Source organism: Camelus ferus, chromosome 24, assembly GCF_009834535.1.
Source record: "Camelus ferus isolate YT-003-E chromosome 24, BCGSAC_Cfer_1.0, whole genome shotgun sequence".
Lineage (NCBI taxonomy): Eukaryota > Metazoa > Chordata > Mammalia > Artiodactyla > Camelidae > Camelus > Camelus ferus.
In genome coordinates, this window is record NC_045719.1 from 670,059 (window position 1) to 694,272 (window position 24,214).

At 46.8% G+C, this 24,214-nt stretch overlaps 1 protein-coding gene across 3 annotated transcripts in view; it reads left to right on the top strand.

The window, feature by feature from the left end:
• PTPN2 (protein tyrosine phosphatase non-receptor type 2) overlaps positions 1-23,545 on the top strand; it is a 51,378-nt gene extending 27,833 nt beyond the window's left edge. The window contains exons 5-10 of one of the 3 annotated variants that reach the window (XM_032467328.1): positions 1,817-1,954; positions 4,658-4,867; positions 7,341-7,493; positions 13,224-13,405; positions 16,962-17,063; positions 17,191-23,545. In XM_032467328.1, coding sequence (XP_032323219.1) covers positions 1,817-1,954; positions 4,658-4,867; positions 7,341-7,493; positions 13,224-13,405; positions 16,962-17,063; positions 17,191-17,245 — 840 coding nt within the window. In that variant the 3' untranslated portion in view covers positions 17,246-23,545. The other 2 variants (XM_032467329.1, XM_032467327.1) reach the window with 2 other exon arrangements.
• The last annotated feature ends 669 nt before the right edge of the window (positions 23,546-24,214 follow it).

Here is a 24,214-nt window from a genome sequence, read left to right on the forward strand (position 1 = left end):
TTGGCCTCACCCTTCCTAACTCGTGTCTGTTGCTTCTTTGTCCACACTGTGAGCCTGGTTCCCAAAGACCAGGATGCGGAGTGTCTTAGGGTGTCTCATTTTCTTTGTCCCATATTATGCACTGAAAATACTCACAATGACAAAATCAACTCTGGCACCAAAATAACCACTGAAAAATTTTTAATTTTTTGTTTTTCCCATTGTCTCTCTTTTTTTTTAGGTTGTACTTTTTACCCTTGTCAGAGTTTATAACATAGTCTCTCTCGTCTCCCTTTTGGACCTTAGTTCTTCCTGTACCTGTGTGTCTGTCGGTGTGTCATTCTGGTGCAGCTCACTCCCTAAAGGAGCCTCAGCAAGGGCTCGTAGGCACCAGGCCCCGATGTCCTACGTGTTGGTGGCAGTTTGTCTGCTGTCTCAGTGCTTGAGCCCGTTTGCCAGGTGTGAACTCCTCAGCTCATGTTTGCCTTTCTTTGAACAACTTTAATGTATGACTCCATTTCCCTCTGGCGCCTGTCGGAGTCAGATGGACGTCTTATCTTATTTCCTTTGTAAGTCGCTTGTCCTTTTACCTCAGTTACAACCCAAAGGATTTTTTCCCTCAAATCCCATTAACTTCACCAAAATATGTCCATGTTGGCCGTTCTGGGTGAGTTTTCCCAGGTGCAGGAGGTGCTCTTTCAGTGTGTGATTCCACGTATTTTCTTTAAAGAAAAGTTTATTGAATTGCACTTGTTGGCGCTCATCCTGCCCCCTGCTTGCTATGCTCCTTTGGGTCCTCCCGTTGTACACGTCTTAGGTTTCCTTTGCCTGTTTTTTTTTATATTTGTCAGATTTTACCTAACCCTATTCATATCTTCATTTCTTTTTTGTTTAGAAAATGTTCCCTTTTCTTCTTTTTCCCTAAAGCATCATTTGTTGTGTTTATTCATATCCCTGTTCCTTAAGTTAATTAGTCTCTTTCTGAAACGATGCGTTCCTTTATTTCTGATTCGTTTTTCTCTCTGTCGCCTCATTTCCGTGCTGTTCTGATTCTGGCTTGTGCTCCTTCACTTTCTGTGTCATTTTTCCAGCACCTTTTGATGTATCAGTTCATAGTGTCCATTTGTTTTGGAGGCATCTTACTTGCTATCTGTAGCTCTTTGTGTTTTGGAAAAGGAGAAATGGCCATGTTTACAAGGGTGTTTTTGTGGTGTTTTTTCCTAATGAAATGACTCTGAATCTCGCTTTACCTCAGCCTGCTGGCTGCATAATTTGGCTCTTGGGAAGATGCTTTCGTTGTCACAAACATGAATTCTATGTCAGTAGTGCTGCCTGTGCAGCACGTGCAGGCGAAAGAGGCTTGCCTGCCTCTCCCCGACCTCCTGTCAGTGATTGAACATGCAGCGTTGTCTCTTTACAGCAGATTGACAGGTCTTTGCGGGAAATACTTGCGAAATAAAGCCTTTTCAATCCTGTGTGAAGACAAGATTCTTACACGAGATTGGCATTTTTAGAAATGTAGAATGGGTGCAGTGTGATGTTAAAATACGGGGTTTCCTGCGTTAGAAATGACAAGTGGGTTTTTTATGAACGGGCTATCGGTGTATTTTTTTTGGCATACGATTTTTTAGTGTATAAGTTACAGGAACATTTTGCAAACCTGCTTTTATAAGGTGTATTAAAATACATTAAGCATCGAATGCAGTGTGACTGTTCTTAGATTTGGGTACTTGAAAAATATTTGCTGTGTACGTGTGGTTTGTTTTCTTTTCCAGCTTTTTATGGCTTCATAATGTCTATAAACAAAAAAAAGCTGAATGCATATTCTTACATTTAGGTTAAATGTGCACAGTACTGGCCAACAAAAGACGACCGGGAGATGCTGTTTAAGGAAACAGGATTCAGCGTGAAGTTCTTGTCAGAAGACGTGAAGTCCTACTACACAGTTCACCTTCTGCAGTTAGGAAATACCAATGTAAGACTTTTCATGCCCGAAAGATAGGGCTTCCTCTGGTGGTTTTAGGGATGATTCTTTGCCGTCAGACCTGGAGTTTGGGACAGCCCGCGTGTCTCAGTGATACCTGTCGTGGCGCATAACTGTAGCTGTGTCTTTGTGGATGTTGTTCCTGTGTGTGGTAGGTCTCTGAGGACTCTCAAGAAACCCTAGAAACTAGTAGTATTAACGTTCAGGTTGATACTTGAGGATTAAAAATAATTTATTAAAATTACTTGGGATTAAGAGAGAAGGCTTCCGAATCAGGCCAGCCAGGATTCACATCCAGCCCTGCCAGCTCGTGCATCTGCTCCTGACCTCCTGAAACCTGTTCCTCCCATAGTGTGAGCTTGTCATCTTACTCAAGGACTTTAAAGTTAGAATTCTTCAAAACAATGTAAATGAGACTTTCCCCAAGGAGGACGGTGAGCCGCTGACAGCTCTGGGCAGGCATGTGCGGAGTGGCGCGGTGGGGCCGGCATGGAAGGGACGCACCTCGGGCATGTGGGTGTCGGGGCAGCCATGAGACGAGTCCTCACAGGAGGAGGAAAGGTGACCCACAGGGCTGAAACCAGGAGTTGGTCAAAAATCGTCTGGTCTGAGGGTAGAGACTGTGACGTAAAGGTGAATTTTGTTTTAGTGCTCTTTCCTTTAGAACCTCTGCCCCCTCATTTCTTCCCTGCAGGAGAAGAGGCAAAGGGGTCCAGTGATGCATGTAAACTGTTCTTTATGTAGCCACATGGATCTGAGTACTTCGTACGGTCCTTTGGGAATTAAATGATTTTTGTGAGCTCTGATTTTCCAGTCTTGTTTCATTAGGAGTGAATTAATAAGGAATTAACCTCTAGGAAGTTCTTTAGTGTCTGGTCCTGTTGGGGAAGAAGACTGATTTTCAAAAATCTATTAGTGGGGAAGACTGTATTATAGAAACAGTGGGAATGTTTCTGGGAACTGGCCTTGAGCATCCCAGACAGTGTGACCTGAATTTGAAAAAAATAGACAGGCCACTAGTCTTGAGCCAGAATCATACAAAGAAAAAGCAAGCAGTGGCCCGGCCTGGTGGGGTTAGCACAGGTTGCAAGCCTGGAGGTGGTGCAGGTCCACCTAGACCACGCGTGGCCCCACTGTGCGCAGTGGCTGCAGCCAGGCAGTGGCGGGGAGGGTTAGGAACGCCCGCCGGAGCCTGAGGCCCATCGAGAGGGCACTCTGCCTGGGCTGCTGGGGGATCCTGAGACTGCTCTCGGGGTGGGTGCTGGCTTGTTCCTTCAGGGCTTCCTAGCAGGAAGCCCTGGCTTGGCCTTCTTCATTTGAAATGTGTTAAATGCTGCTTTAATACGGTAAATTTAATTCTCCTTTTTGCAACAGTGGGGTACGTTCTCTTTGGTGGATGGTTCTGAGTTTTGACGGTGCGTTCGGTTGTGCCAGCACCGTCCCCTGTCAAGACAAGGAGCAGTTGGTAGTCGGAAGACCTTCTGGTGCCTTGAGTATGTTGGGAGCCTGTGGGTCACGGTGTGTTTGAAATGATGAAACCTGGACGTCAAGAAAAATTAGTCACTAAAAGTATATAATTAAAATGTTTTTGAACTTCTGCACTGTATCTTATCAGTGTTGTACCTCATGTAACTGAGTCTGGGGACTTAGGAGTCTTAATTTCTACTGAAAAGAGAAAATGGATTAAAAAAAAACGAAAGCTAACTATAATTTTGAAAATTTGTATTGAAAGGAGGCTGCTGTTAATAATAGCAGTCTTCAGCTCATAACCATTAAAAAGTCAGGGTTTTTTATGTTGCTCCTGTGGCTCCTCCCTCCAAAACAGTCCTGTAATTAAAACTGAAAAAAGGTGAAAGACGTGGGAGAGGGTTCCAGCTCCGCTTGCAGAAATGGAGAGTGTGGGGCAGAGAGGTGCTGCTTGGGCAGCAGCTGGCTGGCAGAGCTGAGGAACATTTTCATAGTGAGTCTGTCAGAAGCCAGGGTCATCGGGGTGCCCAGGAAGTGACGGGGGCCGCTCCGCATGTGGGTGAAACTCTCAGCGCGCCAGAAGAAGCATGTGACCGGCTTTAGGGTCGGAAATACTGCCTTGGGGACAAGCAGGAGTGAGAAGAGCAATTTCTGTTAAAGATGCAAAGACTTTCTTTAATTCTTAAGTTGTTCTCTGTGTCTGTGTAGCAGAATTTAAAAGATAACTCTTAAAAAGGAAACCATTAAAGAGTGTAAAATTATTCTGGTAGAAATGTTTAAGAACAGAAAAAGAATCCCTTTTCACGGCATATGAATTACGGAACATCCTGGCTACATGGTGCAGGTCGGTGGTCATGGACTCAGATGCTGCCCTAACACTGGCTCTCTGCAGTTTTCTGATGGTGCGACCTTGGGGAAGTCACGTAACCTTTTGCCTCAGTTTTCTCACCTGGAAAATGGATTTAATAGGATTGTTGTATGGATTGAGTTAACATATAAAAGGCTTAGAGCATGCCTACATAGTACGTGTTACAGAAGTGTTAGCAATTTGGAATATATTCCAAATTCTCCTCAAGAAAATCTCCCTAAACTTGTGTAAGTGATTATAAAAAACCAGATGAAAAAGTCATAAGGGTTGATAGCGTCACACAAAACACATCTTTCTGCAGTAGGTTTTTAGAAGAAAAAACTTTGAACTAACACTTCCCCTTGATTTTCGCTTTTTAGAGTGGTGAAACCAGAACAATATCTCACTTTCATTATACTACCTGGCCAGATTTCGGAGTCCCTGAATCACCAGCTTCGTTTCTCAATTTCTTATTTAAAGTGCGAGAGTCTGGCTCCTTGAACCCGGAACACGGGCCTGCGGTGATCCACTGTAGTGCCGGCATCGGGCGGTCAGGCACCTTTTCTCTGGTGGACACCTGCCTGGTTCTGGTGAGTGCTTCCGGCGGTCTCCTTTCAGCCTTGTACCTTCCTGCTGTTTCCGCTGGCAGGAGCACGCTCTGATGGCAGGGCTCCAGAACTGAACTTCTGCCTTCTTTTAGAAAAAGCCGAGAATCTCACGTACGTCCTTTCAGCTGCCTCTTGCTTGTGGCTGGGGTTCTTGCTTGTGGTCCAGGTGATTCTGGCGGCCTCCAGCGAGGCTTTCCCTGGCAGCTTGTATTGTGTAGGTGCTGGGTCCTTCTCCCTCCCCCGCCCTGCAGCTTCTCACAGAGGAGTTGGCAGGTAATAGTGTGTTCCTTTTTTGCCTTCTGACTGAGGGTAATAATGATAGTTTTGTCCCCCCTGGACGGTTATGAGAATTAAATAGCTTAACACATTTATACCACTTGCTTCCTCAGTTCTCAGCAAGTGTGTGAGGCTCCTGTCTGTGCCCGAGGGCCATGTTCTTTCCCCACCAGCCCTTCCCGGCCCCGGCCTGTGCCTTTCCTCTTTCTGGGTGTCCATGTTCCTCACTTGGGGTGGGTGTCAGGAACTTCTAGGGTCTCTCAGTGTGTACACTGTGTTACTTTTCACCCTGCCTGCTGTTGGGTGCTTCAGTCAGACGTGCGTTGTCGCGCTGAGGTGAACTTCCACATGCTTAAAAGCTCTGGTGTTCTGTTAATGGTAAGTGTTGAAACTGGATTCTGTGTTTCTGCCTCCTTTGTCTTTTCCGGCTGGGGTAGGGGGCCGTTGCACTGGGGGTCTGGCTTTTCCATGGGGGGGGGGTCCAGCCATGAAGGTGGAAGGGCACTGGCAGAAAGGTTTACTCCTGCCAAGACCTCCTTTAAAGAAGAGCATTAATCCAAAAAGGGGCAGAAGACCTAAACAAGCAGTTCTCCAGGGGGGACACACGGACGGCCGACAGGCACACCAAGAAATGCTCAATATCGCTAAGTATCAGAGAGACGCAAAATCAGAACTACAGTGAGGTGTCGCCTCATACCCGTCAGAATGGCCAGCATTCAAAAGTGCATGAACGAACACTGTGAACTCACCTACAGAACAGAAACAGACTCTCAGGCTTAGTAAACAATCTTAGTGGTTACTGGAGAAAGGGAGTGGGAGGGGATAAATTTGAGAGTTTGAAATTTACAAATGTTAGCCACTATAAATAAAAATAGATTAAAAAATTTTCTTTTGTATAGCACAGGGAACTATTCTCAGTATCTTATAATAACCTTTAATGGAAAAAAATATGAAAACAAAAAGTCTTATACATGCAAGACTGAGACATTGTTCTGTACACCAGAAATTGATACATTATAATTGACTGTACTTTAATTGAAGTGAAACAAAACAAAACAAAACAAAACAAGTCCATGAACGATAGATAAATGCTGGAGAGACTGTGGAGAAAAGGGAACCCTCCTACACTGTTGGTGGCAATGTAGTTTGCTGCAGCCATTATGGAAAACGGTATGGAGATTCCTCAAAAGACAAAAAAAAAAAAAAAAAAAATAGACTTCCTGTATGATCCAGCAATCTCACTTCTGGGCATATATCCAGAGGGAACCTTAATTCAAAAAGACACATGCACCCCAGTGTTCCTAGTGGCACTATTCACAATAGCCAAGACATGGAAATAACTGAAATGTCCATCGACAGATGACTGGGTAAAGAAGCTGTGGTGTATTTATACCATGGAATACTACTCAGCCATAAAAAAGAATAAAATAATGCCATTTGCGGCAATGTGGATGGACCTGGAGATGGTCATTCCAAGTGAAGTAAACCGTAAATAGAAAAATACCATTTATCACTCATATATGGAATTTTATAAAAAAAAAGGGACACAAATGAACTTATTTACAAAACAGAAACAGACTCACAGACATAGAAAACAAATTTACGGTTACCGGGGGGAAGGGGGTGGGAGGGGATAAATCGAGAGTTTGAGATTTGCAGGTACTAACAACTATATATAAAATAGATAAATAACAAGTTCATACTGTACGGCACGGAATTATGTTCAATATTTTGTAATAACTTATGGTGAAGAAGAATATGAAAACGAATATATGTATGTTCATGTATGACTGAAGCATTTATGCTGTATATCAAAAACTGACACAACATTGTAAACTGACTATACTTCAGTATATTTTATATATGTATATATATATGTATGTATATATATACACACATATACACACAAGAGGGAAAAATAAGAGCACTGATCCCAGTGCAGAAGCCACATTGGCCATAAATCCTTCCTTTGACCACTAGCTGAAGGGAACGAGATTCCTGGGTTGGTTTGGAGTCAGCAGTGAACCAGCTGCAGGACCTGCTGGACAGGTCAGGTGGGCGGCTGCTGTGGAACCGTCCCCAGCTCTTCAAGAGCACACCTGGTGCACAGCAGAATGCCTGGCACTCTTCCTGGACTCTTAACAACAGAATGCTTGAATAATTTTTACCTTTCTTGCAGATGGAAAAAGGAGATGATATTAACATTAAACAGCTGTTACTGAATATGAGAAAATACCGAATGGGACTGATTCAGACACCAGATCAGCTCAGATTCTCATACATGACTATCATAGAAGGAGCGAAGCTTCTAAAAGGAGACTCAGATATACAGGTAAACTCTTTCAGGGGAGACGTGGTACCTGTGTGTCCGGTCTGACTAGCGTCAAGTAACCGCGCTGCACTCCAGCACCTGCCTCCTCCCTTCCTTCTGAAAAGCATGCTTATGTTAACGCGGTGACTGAAGCTGGCCGCCTGCATGTTGCAGAGTTTATGCTCAGCTCCTCAGATATGCCTCAGCCTCAGGTTGTATCTTGCCTGTTACTCAGAACACGTAAAATTTTCACGTATGCATGGTTCAAGCATTTAATCATTAAAATAACCAGAAAATTTAGGTACTTTTGCCCCCTTAAAAACCTGACCTGGGGTTATACAAACAAGAATACTTAGTTTTTTTCATTTTTTTGTAACAGCGAGCAAGCAACTTGAGTACTTGAGTACTTGGGGCAAGCATAATGAGATTTCAGGAGAGTGTTATTTTTCTCTGGTTGGTGACTTTATTCTTGTGAAGGTATTTTTATTCCACATTTGCAAAAGCTGAGTTCAAAGACCCATTATTAGAAATGATCAGTTTTACGTTATGTGCTAATGTAAAGCATAAATAGAAACAGCAGTGACAGCAACCCCTGTTTCTTGTGTGACCTGATCCTGTAACAGTGGACATAGTGGACAGAATTTTCTTGATGTTTCTCTTAAATGAACCGTTTCCTAGCTTTTTAACCTCTGTGGTTACTAGCTGAAACAGGAGTGTTCTGAACAAGCCTTCTTCTGTAATTAGATTGCCCCACCTGTCATGATGGAGTAAGTAAGTGCATGTAGGTAAGTGTTGTATGCCTTCCAAAGGCGGTAGAATTTTCTTAAGCAGATCTGTTTATCGGTAGCTAACTTTTTTGTTCTGATCATTGGTGTTATTTTAACTATTCAAGATAATCTATTGTATTTACCAATAACTTTTTGTAAGTTTATTTTAAAGGTTTCCCCCCCAAATCTTTCGCATTAAAGAGTAATTTTTAACAAAGAGAAGCGTGAGGTTACACAGTGCTCTCAGTCTGTAAAATGCTTGGTGTGTGGAAGTGTAAGCCCACAGGACTCTCCCCCAAAAGTCAGGCTTGCGGTGTGCTGGGTTTGCTTGGCAGTGAACAGAGATTTAGAAGTAAAAGTTGTCTCAGATGTTTCCGATTAGGAAAATCTCTCTCTTTTAAAATCTCAGCTTCTACCATTTAACCCTGGAGTTTTCTCCATGTACCTTGGTTGCTTGGTTGTCTGTTTCCTTTTGTTCTCACGGACTGAGTAGCTGCAGAGAATGTGTGCTGTCCCTTGAGCATATCCCTCCCTCCTCCTTAAATGTTTTAGAATATATACGTACTTCCTTTGAGGACCTCTTCCACCACCAAGATGCGCTTTACGGACCTGCTTCTTTGTGGTCCACATTGTGATGGCTGCGGTTTGTGGCTGGGGAGAATTTTTTCTTCCCCACTCTCCTGGTCTGGTGTGGCTGTTGGGTCCTCAGTCTAACATCTTTAGTGCCCCATTCAGCACAACGCATTCTCCGCCCACATCCAGACAGGACCTGGGAGACGAGAGTTTTCAGGGCTCAGGGTCAGAAATGCCTGCTGCCTGTTCGGAGGGCCAGTTTCCACAGATGTGATCTGAGCAAGGCTCCGGTAATTTATGTGGTGCTGTGAAATTTCTTATTTTAAATAACTAATGAGTGCATGTTGACTATAAAAGAACTCAGAGAATGTGGAGGTGTGTGATGAATGAAGGGAAGCCCTTGCTGACTCACCCTGAGGCACATGTGCACCCTTTCAGGGCTGTGCGTCACTTGCACGGCCTGTCTGTCTCACACCGTGGCCGGTAACCACACGCGCTGTTGAGTATTTGAGACATGGTGAGTTGAATCAAGTTATGCTTAAAGTGTGAAATGCACCAGATTTTGAAGGTTAGATATAGAGAGGAAAGGTGTAGAATATCTCAAGAATTCTAAAAAGTACTGGTTATACGTTCAAATGACAGTATTTTTAAAAAATATATTGAGTTAAATAAAATGTTTCTGGGCCCTGGATTCTGTCCCACTGCTCCATGTGTCCATTTTTTGTGCCAGTACCACACTGTTTGATTACTGCAGCTCTGCATTGTTGTCTGACGTCTGGGAGGGTCATTCCTCCAGCTTCGTTCTTTTTCCTCAGTAATACTTTGGCAATTCTGGGTCTTTTGTGATTCCATATAAATTTGAGGATTATTTGTTCTAGTCATGTGAAAACTGTCCTGGGTAACTTGATAGGAAATATTAAGTTCATCTTTTTAAAACATGGCTGCTAGAAACTTGAGAGTTGTGTGCAGGTCACGTGACATTTCATTGGCCAGGCTCTTCTCAAGCCTTATCTTAGAACACAAATCCGAGAGAAACAAAGTTCCCTGAAATCTAAAGTCATCAAACTTTACTGTTACAGAGATGGAATTACTTTGTTAATGTAGAAACCCCAAACCGTGTGACTATGTCTGTCCTATGCCGATAGAAGTGTCTCATTTGACATCTCACGGTGTGATGGGCAATTTATGAAAAAAGGATTCTTCTTTCTCTCCTCTTTGCCTCTGATTTTTGGGGGAAATTAATATTTGTAAGAAGAAAGAAGGAAGCTTTCAGTGCGAGATGGTGGAGTGGGGCGAGGGGCGCCCTCTGAACCAGCGAGCTCCCGTAGCACCCGGACCAAGCAATTTGGTCCTCTTCCCTCCAGGACACCTGTCCTCACCTTCCGTCTTCATGCACATTTATATGATGCGAGTGGTGTTTTCATTATTGGATACAGTTCTGTGCTGGGATTTCTGGCATATGTGGACAGACGATGATTTAGAACCTGGCAGGATCCGAAAGCAGTAAATACACGTGTGTGATTGTAGTCACACACGTGTGTTTATCCCAGAAACCTCCAGTGGCCTGAGCCTACCCAGATGAGCAGAGCGTGTTTCTCGTTGTCTCTAGCAGTGATACCGTTGACCTTACGTCTTGCTGGCACAAGGTTGTGAGTAAACAGTGCAGTTGCTGGTGTTGCCGCGCCTTTCTCAGCAAACCCCCAGGGTGGGTGATGACGGCAAACCTCGCAGAGTGAACAGTCCAATCTGCTCCTTCAGAAGTGGTGGTGTAAGGTCTCCAGCTGGTAACTGACGTTACTAATGAAGTGATAAGTAGATGATACACTTCCTTTAAACAAATTTCAGTGGGGTTTGAGTCTACTTACATCACTTTGCATCTCCTTCCAGGGGCTTCCTTTAGTGCGAAATGGTTGGGGTGGGGTTACTGGTGGCACGTGGGCCGTGGTGCTGCAGCAGGGGTATCTGGGCTAGTGGGAATGGTGGACAGCTCAGTCTGAGTGTCCGAGCGGAGCCTGGACAGCTTGTCGCCAAGCACGGTGTCCCTCCCTGGCCTCAGCCGTCAGCAGACCCGCCTCACCGGTGACTCGAGCTTAAACTGCGTGTGTCCTGGGGGAGCAAGGTTGGGCGAGTTGGCTGCCCAGAGACGTAGCAACAGGACATTGTTGTTTTTCTTTGTTAAATTCACTAGCATTAAGTCTGCCTCCCTCCTCTCCCCCAGTGTCTTTTCTTTCTTTTTTCTTTTGGAAAATAGAGTTTATTAGGTCACGCTGCCATAGTCAGCAAGTGGGCCACAGATGAGAGGTGCCTGTGTTAGCCCAGTGAGGCTTTTCTTGTTGACAGGTTTCAGATTTGTTGCATATTCTGGGAAGTGGTCCAGTGAGACTTAGTTTCTGGCATCGTCTTGCTCATTGACAGTGCTGAGTTTTGTCCAAGTATAAGGTGGAGTTGCTGTAACTGGACCTCAGTGAGGAATTGACCAGCGCACATGCTGGGGACAGATGAACGTTTTCATTGGGTACTTCCCTAAACTGCCTGCTGCCTAAGATTGATGACTTTTTCGGAGATACGAATAATCGCGAGGGTCTCTAGCACAGGCAGGCCAGACCACCTGGGTTCAGATTCTGCCCTGCAGCTCGCTGGACGGGGGTGCTTCCTCCCGGAGGGTCCCAGGCTGCGCGAGGAGGCGGCGGAGCAGGGCGGCGTGCTGTACGTGCCCAGGACACGTCTTGTGCCAGCACTTCCTTCAGTATCAAAAGTGCTCTTTGGACTGAGTAAACTTTTTTTTTATGGGAAGGAAGAAAATTGACACAATCGTCTCCAGTGGAAGCATCTTACTCTTAGTCTCATTGCAGAAGGTTCTCAGCTCTTGCCACAATATTCCTTCTGGACGTGGGTGAGGTCCGGTCGGGTCCCTGCTCGGGATCGATCGCTCCACTGGGTTCTCAGTTCCAGGGCAGGGTTTCTCCCTATCGTTGGCTTGCTTCCGGGCCTCACCTCTCAGGCCAGCCCCATGCTTTCCTTCTTCAAACCAAACTGTACTAGTCACGGTCCTCCAGATATGATGAATTACAGAGCTTTATCTTCTGTGAGTTGACTACCAGAAAACAGAAAGAGAGATTAATTGTGCAGCCTCGTAGCAGAGCTGTGTCGGGGAAGGTGGGATGTGATGGTAGATGCCTCCTTCACAGCCCTCTTTTGTACCATGAGCCAAGTCAGAAACCAGTGTGTCGTGTCTCAGTGACTTTCCAGGGATTTGTAAAATCTACATACACGGACATTGTTTTACTAGTGTCCTTTGGCACCAGCGTAGCTCCTGCGAGTGAGTGTTCCACAGGTTTTGCATTGTTCTGTTGCTGTTCAGAATCATTCAAATCCTCCGGCAGTAAGTTGCAGAGAACCTTTTATTCATGAGATCCGAGACTCCACACTTGCAGGGTAGGGTTTTCAAAGAGGGCCACCCCTGTCTGTACCAAATGGGCATTTGATGCTGGTGTCAGAGGCATAGGCAGTCAGAACCATTGGCTGTCACAGCCGCCACCTTGGCCCCTCCTGTTGCTGGCAGGGAGATGGATGTGTCCCTGGCCCTTGAAGGACATGGAGAGCCTGTGGCCCTGTCAAGTCTCCATGTGCCCCCCCCCCCCGGCCTCCGCCTGGCCTGTGCCATGTGTCTGCCTTCACCCCGAGGGGCTCAGCTGTACTCTGCACCCCTGCTACCCCTGCCTGCCCCTGGGATGGTGGCCGTCGGGGAAGGTAGACCCCTTTTACAGGTCACCTCACTAATCACAGTGCGTCCCGAGGTGTGTAGTGTTTCTGTTTCTAGGAAAAAATAGGACGCCTCTTCATTTTGGTCCAAATCCCGCCTGCTCTGAAGTCCAGGCACGCGAGAGGAGTCTTCCCCATGCCCACACTGGACCAGCTGCCTGGGCTGTTGGAGTACCTGGTGGGGACTGTCAGATTGAAGTCCTGGCATGGCAGAGACCTGCAGGGAGAGCTCAGCACTGGGCTGTCATGCAGCTGGACAGTGGCAGCGGACACGGGGACACCGGACCACACTTGCGTGCCCTGTTGGTCACACTTCCAGGGTTCACACCACAGTCTGATGTGGCCGAAACCCCCTTCCTGTGCCTAGTGTTTCAGTGAGGTCCTAGAGCAGTTGTCTCACGTGGGTTAGAGTCCCAGATGGTCCCATTCCGCTGTGTGCTGATGTGCATGCCTAGTAAATGCTTTGTTGTTATTTAGTTTTGGACTTAAAGTACATGTATCTAGAAGAAGTGCTACGATAAAATGCCTTCTTCTTTTTCATTCGTATGTTATCGTGGGGTTTTCTAAAGTTAAATATAGAATTTCAGTTATAAGTTTTTTATTTAAGGAAAACAAAATGTTAGTGATTGCGTTTCTCCTGCCTCCGCAGAAACGGTGGAAAGAACTTTCGAAGGAAGACTTGTGTCCTGTTTTCGATCATTCGCCAACCAAAGTGATGACTGAGAAGTACAACGGGAACAGGGTAGGCCTGGAAGAAGGAAAGCTGGCCGGTGACGGACACACAGGGCTGTCCTCCAGAGTGCAGGACGCCCTGGAGGAGGACAGCACGAGGTAGGGTCATGGTGGCAGTGTGCCCGGGAGGTGGGGCTTGCTGTGGTTGGCTCGGCAGGTCGTGAGCCGCCGTGGACCCTGTCGGCTGGCTACTCGCTAGGTGAAGGTGTCCCTTGGTGTGGGATGACATCGCTAACCTCAAAGAGCTCTCAGCCCTAAGCAGCCAGTACCGACAGACAGAAGCCCACTGGAAAATGGTTTAACCCAGTGTTAATTGAGTGTAAAAGTTACTATAATTAGATGCTAAAACACACAATATGCCACCAAAAGTAAGTAGTGTGAACACCTGCCGTTTGTGTAGCTGCGTAGCGTGTGTCCTGCTGTTACAGTGTGATTAATAATCGCCTTCAGTAAAACTAGGAAATATTTAAATGAATATTTCAATTTAATTCTTTTGGAAGAAGAAAAAAGTCTTTTTCCAAAAAATTATGTAAAATGCCCGGTGCTTTTGGAGTTTTGAATCCATATGGATGTGTAAACTACTTGGTTTTTGATTTGAAAAATTACATTTCTAGGGCTTTCAATATCCCACACATGACAAAGCTGGTTCCCTGAGGTGCGGTCGCTTAGAAAAGTGACTGAGCTCTTTTACTTCCTCGGTTCAGTACCTCTGATTGACTTTTCTCATTCCTTTTGGTCAGATAGGCTTGTTGTGGAACATGTTACTGTGTAGTTGTATTTGTCACACTGGGATTTGGGATGTGCTGTGAAAATCCTTAAGGTCTCCTGTACATCACAGCTTCACTTCTGTGTTCCCCAGTATAACAGTTACCTGAAGTGTTATAAAAGGTAGCCGACTGCAGCACGTAGGGAATGTGGTGTGACATACTGCACTGAAGATTTTGTGTTGACTTAGCAGTGCCACTCCTTATGGTTTCAGTGGCTTTAGACTACAGGTTAAAGCATAAAGTTGATTGTTTATTCCTTCTTTCTCCTTAAACATGCTACTTGTAAGTCAGGAAATACACTGCTGTAAGTTACCTTCTCTTTCTCAGTAATGAGATTCTCAGGTGCTTTTGACTAGTACCCTGTCTGGGGTTAACCGGAGGATGGATGGTTGAATCCACATCCTTAGAATTTCAGAGGTGTTGGGTTTCCGTCGTTGAGGACCCAGACCAGCCGTGTTCACGGTCCCGGCCAGGGGACCGCTCTGTCCGCGGTGTGAGCTTACTCTGTTGTGCTGGGGCTCTCACTGTGCACGTTCCTGAGCTCAGACAGATGGCTGGCAGTGGAGAACAGACAGTCTGGATTCACAGAAGTCGGATTTGTGGATCCTGCTCCCCATCTGCACAGGGTGCAGGACGCCTGCTGGGAGGTGTGTGCCCCGCAGTCTCCACAGGCAAGGGCCCGTAGGTGGCGTCCCTGCCGCTGAGGGCCTAAGTTGTGCAAACGCAGAGGAAGGCCTGCCGGGTCCTACTTGGCAGGTTATCATGCAGACATAGCTTCCTTGGGCCCAACTAGGTGAAAAAAAAAAAAAAAAGACTCTGCTGTATCACAAGTTGAGAATAGTCCTTCCTTCTGTGGAGCTGCATTCTTAGAGTGAGAACAGGCACCCCTGGCATTGGCACTCACCCCATCCTAAAGACACAGGGGTAGTGCATTTCTGGAAAACAGGAGCCTCTGTTCCATTATTTTAAGTGGGAAAAATTGTGTGTTCTCAGCCCAGCCAAAACCATAACCAGTTTCCCCAAATATCGTGAAAATCCTCTTAGGCTCCTATATAACGAAGTATTTAAAGCACTAATTACATAGTCATGTAACACTCACTTCACTGAGCTCATGTTGGGTTTATATGGTGAGTGACAACACTGGATTAAAATGGTAATTGTCTTCTATTCTGCAATTAAAATTTAAGTGAAATGTGTTAAAGATTCCGTCTAAGTTGGAAATGGGTTGGTGGCCCCAGGCTCCTGCAGAAGCACGTGTGGGGCCCCGCGGAAGGCTGACCAGGGGTCCGTGCCTGTTCCTGTGTTTTGATGTCTGTTGCGCCTGCACTTGAGTATGTAGTACTGTTTTCACCAGCAGGTACACACATACTGGTTATAGTGACTTTTCACTATTTTCCATCCAGAAAGTGGATTCTGGGTAGTAATTCTGGCAGGTCATTGTAGGAGATATTCAGGTAGAGTTCACCCAGCCAGACGTACCTGTGTGTGTGGTCAGTAAGAGTGAGGACGACGTTAGGGAGACTGCAGGGCACACGGACGCAGTCCCCAGGGTGCTAATCACTGTAGGGGCAGAAGGCAGCGCAGACTAGCACCGTGCATTGCTCACTGTGAGTTAAATGCCCTCAGACAAGAATGAAGGGCCCTGGGGGTGGGAGGACCAGAGAGAAGAGGGAAGCAGCTGTGGAGAGCAGCAGAAGGGCCGTCCGGGCAGGAACAAGCTTGTGTGTCGTACGAGAGTCTTGGGGAGTTTCTGTGAGGACACGTTCTCCTTTCTCGTCGGTGTGTACCTGGCGTGGAGGTGCTGGGTCGCAGGTGCGGGAAGTCTGTGTGGAGCGTTTGTCGGGGCTGCCAAGCAGTGTTCCAAGTGGCGGCATCATTTCACACACCCACCAGCAGTGTCTGAAGGTTCCAGTAATCCCAAGAAACTTAACATGGGTAAAATAATCTGATGTGTAGTCTGTATTCAAATTTCTCTAGTTATCAAAAAAATCTACCTCATAGCTTTTTAAAAATAACTTTATTGGGGTATAGTTTGCATACGATAAAGCTTACTTAGAGTGGACACTTCAGTGGATGAGTGTTTACAGAGCTGTGCAGTCATCGCTGTGTCTGATTTTGGAACATTGTTATGACCTCCGTCTCTGTAGGTGTTTAAAAAACAAATCAAGATCTAACGGAGGAGCTTGCGTTGTGTTGGGTTGACGTGGCTCGTCAGTCTCCTTCAGCCTGGGACTGTTCCCCGCCCCTTGCTTGACGTGGGCATTCCTGCAGCTTCTCGACCAGTCGCCTTTTAGGATGCCCTGCAGTCTGGGTCCCTCTGATTGTTTCTTGTTGCTAGTTTCAGGTTGCACATTGTGGCCAGAAGACAAGTTGGCTGTTAATGTGGCAGACACTGAGAAGGCCTTCCAGGTTTTCAGTCAAGCCACACCATCGAGCTGTGCTTTGGCACAGTCACGGTGGCAGTCAGGTTCAGTTTGGAGGCGGGGAGACGGGTTGGGCTTTTGTAGAAGCATACGCGGACAGATAGCAGCAGGCACTCAACACAGTGGGGTGTTCACGGGATGTTAAGTGCTGGCCTTGGAGGAGAGTCAGACATAAAGTCCAGGTGAGGCAGATGCGGGGCCCCTCGTCTCCACCTGTCTGGTGAGCAGCCAGAAAGAAGGAAAGGGAGGGACACCACGCTTCCTTTCAGGTCCTGCCAGCATGTTGGTTAACACAAAGTTGTACTAGAAATTACCACTGAGTTACCTGCGTGCATCTCTGCCCCATTCAGAATCCTGAGCGTTCCCCCTTCATTCCCGTGTCTGGAGGAGTGGATCAGTGTGTGGGCTGAGGCCCGTGTCCCGGTGGTCGCGCCCTGCCACTGACGTGTCCTTGTGTGTCCACAGTGCCCTGCGGAAACGCCTGCGAGAGGACAGAAAAGCCAGCACAGCGCAGAAGGTGCAGCAGATGAAGCAGAGGCTGAGCGAGACTGAGCGGAAAAGGAAAAGGTGGTTATATTGGCAACCTGTTCTCACTAAGATGGGGTTTGTGTCAGTCATTTTGGTTGGCGCTTTTGTTGGCTGGACACTGTTTCTTCAGCAAAATGTCCTATAAACAGTTCATTTTGTCGCGCAGGCTTCGGCACTGGCAGCTGGCGGTGTTGCATGCGTCCCGAGGGTTTGTCTGTTAGGACCCCTCAGCACCCCCGAGGGCGTGGTAGGTTAGACACCCCCAGGAAGCGGGGTGCCCAGTCCTGCCGCACCCGGGGCGCCGCCCACACTGCACCACTGCCGAAAGTAAGGACTTGAGTGCTTGCTAGCAACTGGTACTTCTCACCTGTATTCGCACATGTTAAAGCATCATGTTTCACCTCACCAGACTAAGGAATCCTTTATCACAAGGAGGTGGTTTTGGGGGCTGTCTGGATTTTAACCTGCACTTGATATAAGCAATAAATACCATGGTCTTACCTACATTATTACTGGAAAGAAAATGGCCTTTAAGTGATGCGTGTAATGTGTCATGTACTCTCGGTGTAGGTGTCAGCATTTTATATTCCTTACCATTTCAGGGCAGATACATTTTATAAGTACCTACTTAGTCTTACTTTTGTAGTTAAATGTACTTTTTAAAAGCTCAATTTGAAAAATCTGTTACCATAAAAAAAATAAATAAATTGTATGTTGATTCTATTGTACTGGGTACATTTTCCTAAAGAGAAGTTTGACATGAGTAGTTAGAACACTGAATAAGCAATTTACTATATATTTGCATTTCTTTTATGTTTCACAGTTTTCCCGATTTTAAAAAGAAAAACAAAGAAACAAAAATTTTCTCTAAAATTTCTTTGAAGGAAGGTTCTCCTGACTGGCATAGTCAGGTAACAGTTGGTCGAGACTTTGTTAAAAAAAAAAAAAAACAAAAACTGATTTCTGTAAAGTCCATTATTAATACTGTTTATTTTTCATGAGACTGTCGATGTAATTACCCTAATTTATAGTTGGGATAAATTATGATTTAGGAAATAAAAATAAGGAGCAGCATTTTATTACCCGTGATTTCAGTTTACTAGACTGAAGTTTTGAAGTAAAAATTTTTTCAAGGTCTTTCTACTTCAATAAATAGTGTAACGATGTTCAAACCTCACACTGTCCCTTTTAACTTCTTAACAGGTCTTTTTAAGGCACGTTGTTTCATGAATTTAGCTGCCCCTCTGAGTGCCGCCTTTCTCCAGACCCTAACGTGCCTCTCAGTGTTTACTTGCTTTACTTGAACTTTAAATAGTTGCTGTACATTTAATTGCTGAAATACTGAAGTCACATTGTTTTGGTGGTTTTTGAGCCTTGACTGCTGGCTCTGTAAGGGGTCACCAGGAGGTGGTAGGGGGACCTGAGCTACCAGCCTCTGCCTCCAAGCAGTCCGTCTCTGCTCTGCTTTACGTGCTGTGTGAGCTTTGCTTGAAGTTTGGTGATTTTACGGGGCCGTTTTGTCATGTAAACAACAGTTTGAAAACCATTGGTGTAGATCAGCATTTGAGTTGATTTGCGTAGGCTTCTTAGTGTGTTGAGCTGCTGAAGGCACAGAGCAGGTGTACATGTGCAGCGCATCCGTGTGAGGCTGTGTGAGGTGGGCTGGGTCCCACAGCCTCGGACGCAGGGAGGTAAGAGGGACGCCTTGTGTCTGTCTGCGTCACACCAAGGCCATCTGTCTTTCCAATTTGCCTTGGTTTACCTTTGCTAAAATGCAGTCTGTTGCTCTGCAAGTCACATATGGGGAGACCCATTAAATTCCAGCTGGGATAGCGCTGCTTCCAGCGGGAAGGGGAAGCCCTCCCGGGGTCTCAGGCTGTGCCGGGCGCGTGCGCCGTGGCCCGTGTCCAGCGCGGCTCGTGTCTGCTTTCTGCCCCTCTGGGTGGTGTTTGCTACAGTGTATTTTTATAACCACACCTGGTGTCGTAGACATGTGTTGATGAACTTCTGCAGACGTTAGTCTTCCTCCCTCCAGGCAGATCCTGGGAGAGCGTGTTACTAGTGCTCTGCTTTGGGTGGGTCCCCGGCCCTGACACTGAAATGCGTGGGGGTGTGTCTGGTCCTTTGTTAGCTGAGGTGCTGGTCTGAGGGGCTAGGTGACAGCAGGCCGCAGCGCTGGGCGGGGCCACAGTGCTAGGCGGGGCCGCGTCGTCCAGGGGTCTGCAGGGTGCTTCCTGCTCAGGGTGGTGCTGAGGGTCAGGCGTGTGGTTTGACTTTGGTGAATGAGTTGCTGGTGTTTTTCCTAAGCCAGAGACTTTATGGTTTTTAAGAAAGAGTAGTTACATGAATACCTAGTTCATTTCCGTCCACGTCAGTAAACTGACAGCGACCGTGCTTCCGTGCTGTGTGTGCGAAGGCTGCAGCGCCAGCGCCCACTCCATCCCCAATCAGCTGTCCGCTGCTCATTTCTGCTTTCCTGTGCAGAACGCCTGCACGTGCAGTTCTCTGTGTTTAGGTTTCCCTTTATGAAATAAAAATTCTGTCTCTCTCCTGAACTCTCTCATTCGAGAGGTACAAACTGTAGAAGTGCACGGAGGACTCTGGAGTAACATGCAGACCATTTCAGACCATGCTCAGAGGATGTTTTGTGTCTTTGGTCTGTCCTTTTTCTTTTCTGTATTTTTGGTCACTTCGTTATGTAGTAGTATTTCTACCAAGGAATGAACAACAAAAAAAGGAAGTTAAAAAAAATTTTTTTTAAATAGCTCTGCCTAACACTGTGTCCGAGGAAGGATTGTGACTCTCAAGTTAGTTTTATGTACACTTGTGTTTGTCCTCCTTGTTTTATTTTTCACGTTTTGTTATTTTATTAGAAGTACTGGGGAGTGAACGCAGGGCCTCGTGCGGGTCCGGCCTCTGTGCAGTCCCCTACCCCCACCCCATCCCCTTTGTTTTAAATAAACTAGAATTGATGGTTTGCATTAAGAACATACTGTTTTAAAAACAGTTTATGGCACGGAGTAGCCCTCCAGTGCTGCCAGTTCCTTCTCTGCTCTCAGGGTCAGTTCAGCGTGCTGCTGTTCCCACTCGGTGGCTGTTTGCCTGTGCCAGGCCCGGGGCCGAGCACCTGTCCCGTTGCCCTGTTCATCCTCACGACAGGTGTGCGAGGTCGGGCTAGTTGTTGCTAAGCCATAACCAGCCTGAGCCTCGACGGCCCTGCGTCCCCTCGAGGTGCTCTCGCTGAAGAGCCTCACACGGATGGTGTAGTCCAGAATCGGGTAGCGCTCAGAGAAAGGCTTCACGCTGCGCAGGTCGCTTCCCTCTGGCTGCGTTCTGTACAGATAGACACAGGCCAGAACCTGATTATGGTTGAAATACTTTATGGGCCACTGTAAACTTTTTTTATTAAGTACATTTCTGGAGTGCCTGCTTGATGGTTGTACAGATTTTTAAATCTGATCTGCCTTGATTTTTACTTTCAGGTTCGAGTCTTACAGACTTCTAAAATGTAGCATAAGTGCCTCGTCCACGTCTTCCCGCGTCCAGGCAGGCGTCTGAGAACCGCGCCTCTGACCGCTGGCTCACGTCCAGGCCCTGGGTCCCTGAGGGTCTGTCGTGGTGCAGAGGGTCAGGAACCAGGTGTGGGTCTGCCGGCCGGAAGGGGAGCCCTGAGATGGCCCTTCCGTCCTTCATCCAGATTTCGGATTTTAAGCCTTTATTTTGGGAATTTAAGGTGCTGCTTTCCTGGGTAGTGGCCTGAGGGAGAAGTCAGCTCTGCTTTTCTCTGCAGCAGCCGGAGTTTCCTTAGCACTGGCCGCTTTCAGGTTACCCAAGAGCACAGGGCTCAGCACTTGTCGGGGGATCTTGTTCAGTGGGTCCTGGATCCTGGACACTTTGTGGGGAGAATTCCCCCTTGCTGCCATCACAGAGCCCTGCTCGTGTCCTGTGCTGTCCAGCACCTCCCCCCACCCCGGGGCTCTACCTGTGTGAGCGCGGCTCAGGCCGGGGCCTTCCAGCTGGTCTGTCAGTAGCAGCCTGACAGTGGGGACTGTGAGTGGTCTGTCCGCCTCTGTGCCGTCCACAGGGAGGACAAAAAGCCCATCGTTTGACCTCTTTCTGCTTTGGTTTTATAACTCAGAGTGGAACACGGGAATTTCAGGATCTAGAGAGGAATTACGTACGGAATCTACTTCAGTACCGCCTGGTTTTCCATCACATGGTATGTTTGGAGAGCTGTAAGGAGAATTGCATGGGAATTTCTTCTTTATGGAGACAGTTTTAAAAAGAAAAGCATCAATTCTTTATTGTTCCTCTAAAAACTTGGCAGAGAATTTTTTGGACATGAGGATGTGGATATTTCAGATTACTAGTATTAAAAAACCAAAGTTTGAGTTGGTGAAAGCAGGAGAGGAGAACTAGGGAAGGTGACGCTGTCGACGAGGCGGTGCTTTGCCCACCTGGAGAAGGTGACTCTTTCCAGTAAAACGTTCACGTGCGTATCTGGTGGCAGGAACTGTGGGTGCGTTTGGCGTAACTTCAGGTCGGGGCAGCCACCGTCAAGATCTTCTGGTTGTGGGGAGTGACAGTTCATCGCTGGTGAGCGTGTCCTGAACACTCTGCAGGGGGAGGCGGCACCTGATGGGCCTGCCGGGTGCTGGTGCACCTCTTCCTGGAACATCACGTTACCCTAACTTTCAGATGGGAAAACTGAGTCAAAGAATTAGTAACTTGCAAGGCTCTACTACCTCCAGTCTGTGGAGCTGCAGTGACTTCAGATCTAACGTTTCCATTATGTCACTGTGTATCTGTATTTATGGAGCAGTTAAGCCAGATATTTAAATGGAAAAGCCTCAGGCAGCTACTTTCACCTGTTAAAAAATAACCTTCCTTTTATTTTTAAAGTGAAGCAAATCAAAGTTCCTCTCTCCAAAAAATTTTGTGAAGCAGTTGAACTGCCGCCAGACCAGAGGAGCGCTGGGGCATCAGAATACTCTCTGAACCAGACCGTTAGCACTTCGTTCACTCTGGCTGATTAGATCAAGCCCCCCCCCCCCCCCCCCATTTTAGCAAGCGGACTCCGAAACGTGTGGGAGCTGCCCGTGTGTTTTGCAGCGGCCAGGGTCGTCCTTCCCTCCTGGGCTCAGCGTTCTTGGGTCCCTGGGTGAGGGTGGTGGTGGTGTCTGTGAGCACAGACACCTGACGTGAGTGCTTTCTCGAGGTCTGGACCTTTCTGTCAGGGCTGGAAGAGTAGACACCGGGGAGCCGGCACTCGGAGGGGTTGGCCAGACGCGCCGGGTGAACGTGTGGGTGTGGTTTGCAGTTCCTGTTTACGTACGTGGAGGCGCAGCAGTGACAAGTGTTGACAGCTGGGGTTCTGGTCACGACAAGGCGAGCTGGCGGCTGCCAGGAACCTCCTCAGAGGTTCAGCTCTGCAGATACTGTGAAGTAACATTAAAAACCCAGCTGCCCACGAAATAGTTACTCCTTCTCTGTACTGGTTGTTTAAGCTCTCGTTTATCTTTCCTTTTGGCATTAAAACACCATAAAGCTGCCGACTGTTCTATGTCTGTTTCTTTTCTGCTGATAGTAACCTGAGTTGCGCCTCAGCTCTGTGTTGCTGTGGCTGCTAGTGTCCCCTTTCAGGACAGAAGGCGCGCTGCTAACACTGAGGTTACAGGCACAAGCCAGCTTTGTGCTCAGACAGTGCGTTCGTAATGTTTTAGCAGTGTGGCACAGTGGAGGTCCAAGCTGGATTAGACTTTTGCGTTGGTAAGTCTAGCACGTGCCGTATCTCCTTGCTGCCCGGCTGTGGGTACATCTGTCTTTAAACCTGTCTGTCTGTCAGTGTCTCCCGTGGAGGCCGTTTCTTGAGTAACGCAGGATGACCTAAAACATTCACAGTTCATAATTCTTGAAAAAGAGGACGCCTTATGGTGCTCTGAACGAGTCTGCCTCACACCGCCAGTTCTGTTTGAGAGCTGAGTCCCTGAGCGGCCCCGCGGGGGTGACAGTGAGCGTCGGTGTGGTGGAGTGAGTGCTGGAATGTGTCCCCTTGCCTTTTCAGTCCAGTTAGTCCTTTTGTGTTTGTGTGTCTCTGTGTACGTCTGTGTGTTTGGTAAATACGAATTGAATAGATGACTTCTTATTTTATGTTTTAGGCCAAGATTGACAGACACCTAAATGTTCATGACTTGAGAGTGTTCTGCAGCTGTAAGGTTTGAACCATTGGTGTGCAAAGCAGGACGAAGCCCACTCCGGAACCAAGTGAGGCTTGGTCACCCGTAGGCGCCTCACGGCTGTCTGTTTACAAAGTAACCCTTACGTCCAGGGATGAAGAGCACCACCAGCAGAAGACTTGGCAAAACCCTCTAATTTGATGCATTGTTAAGTTTTTTAACGCGTGTATGAAATGTAGAAAGATGTAAAAGAAATAAATTAGGAGAGACGACTTTGTATTGTACTGCCATTCCTACTGTATTTTTATACTTTTTGGCAGCATTAAATATTTTTATTAAACAGGCCTTGTCGGTTTGTGTGCATTGTCTTAGGGCAGCTCTGCTTCAAATAGTGAATGTTTCTTAAGGGTTTGTTTGCTCTCAAATTTTTAAAACTGGCAGTTGACATTTAAACTGAAGTTGGTTCCAAACATTGGTCACTTGCTTTTTCAAGACTTTTTTTTAAAGTTATTCCTCAGTGGTCTATCCATGTAGGTTAGGTGAATGCAACAAAAGCTCTAATACCCCTTCTGTTACTTGGAAAAATATTAATATGGGTGATGGTATTAAATTAATTTTGAATAAGAACAGCAATTCAGTACAGTTTTTAAGTCACAGTGTCATTCTTGTGTGGGACGTTGCAGTGTCCCCGAGCGTCTCCTCCTTCCCGGCTGGGGCTTTCGGCTTCTTGACCATGTGCGACTTCCCGACCAGGTGCTGCTTGGGGTGTGTATCCAGTCCGTTGTCAGGTTATCGAGATGTTCTTGTCCAGAGACACTCCAGCCTCTGCGTCGCGGGAGTGCCGTCCTGACTGGAGAGCAGCTTCGACGACTACGAAAGTTTCATAGCACCGTTTATTGTGTACGTCTTTAGCATCTTTTACAAAGTTAATGACTCGCCTTTGTTCCTTTTTGCCTTGTTGTCCAGAGGCTTTTGGTCTATTTTAGGAGTAAGCAAGGTTTGTCAGTCCCTACT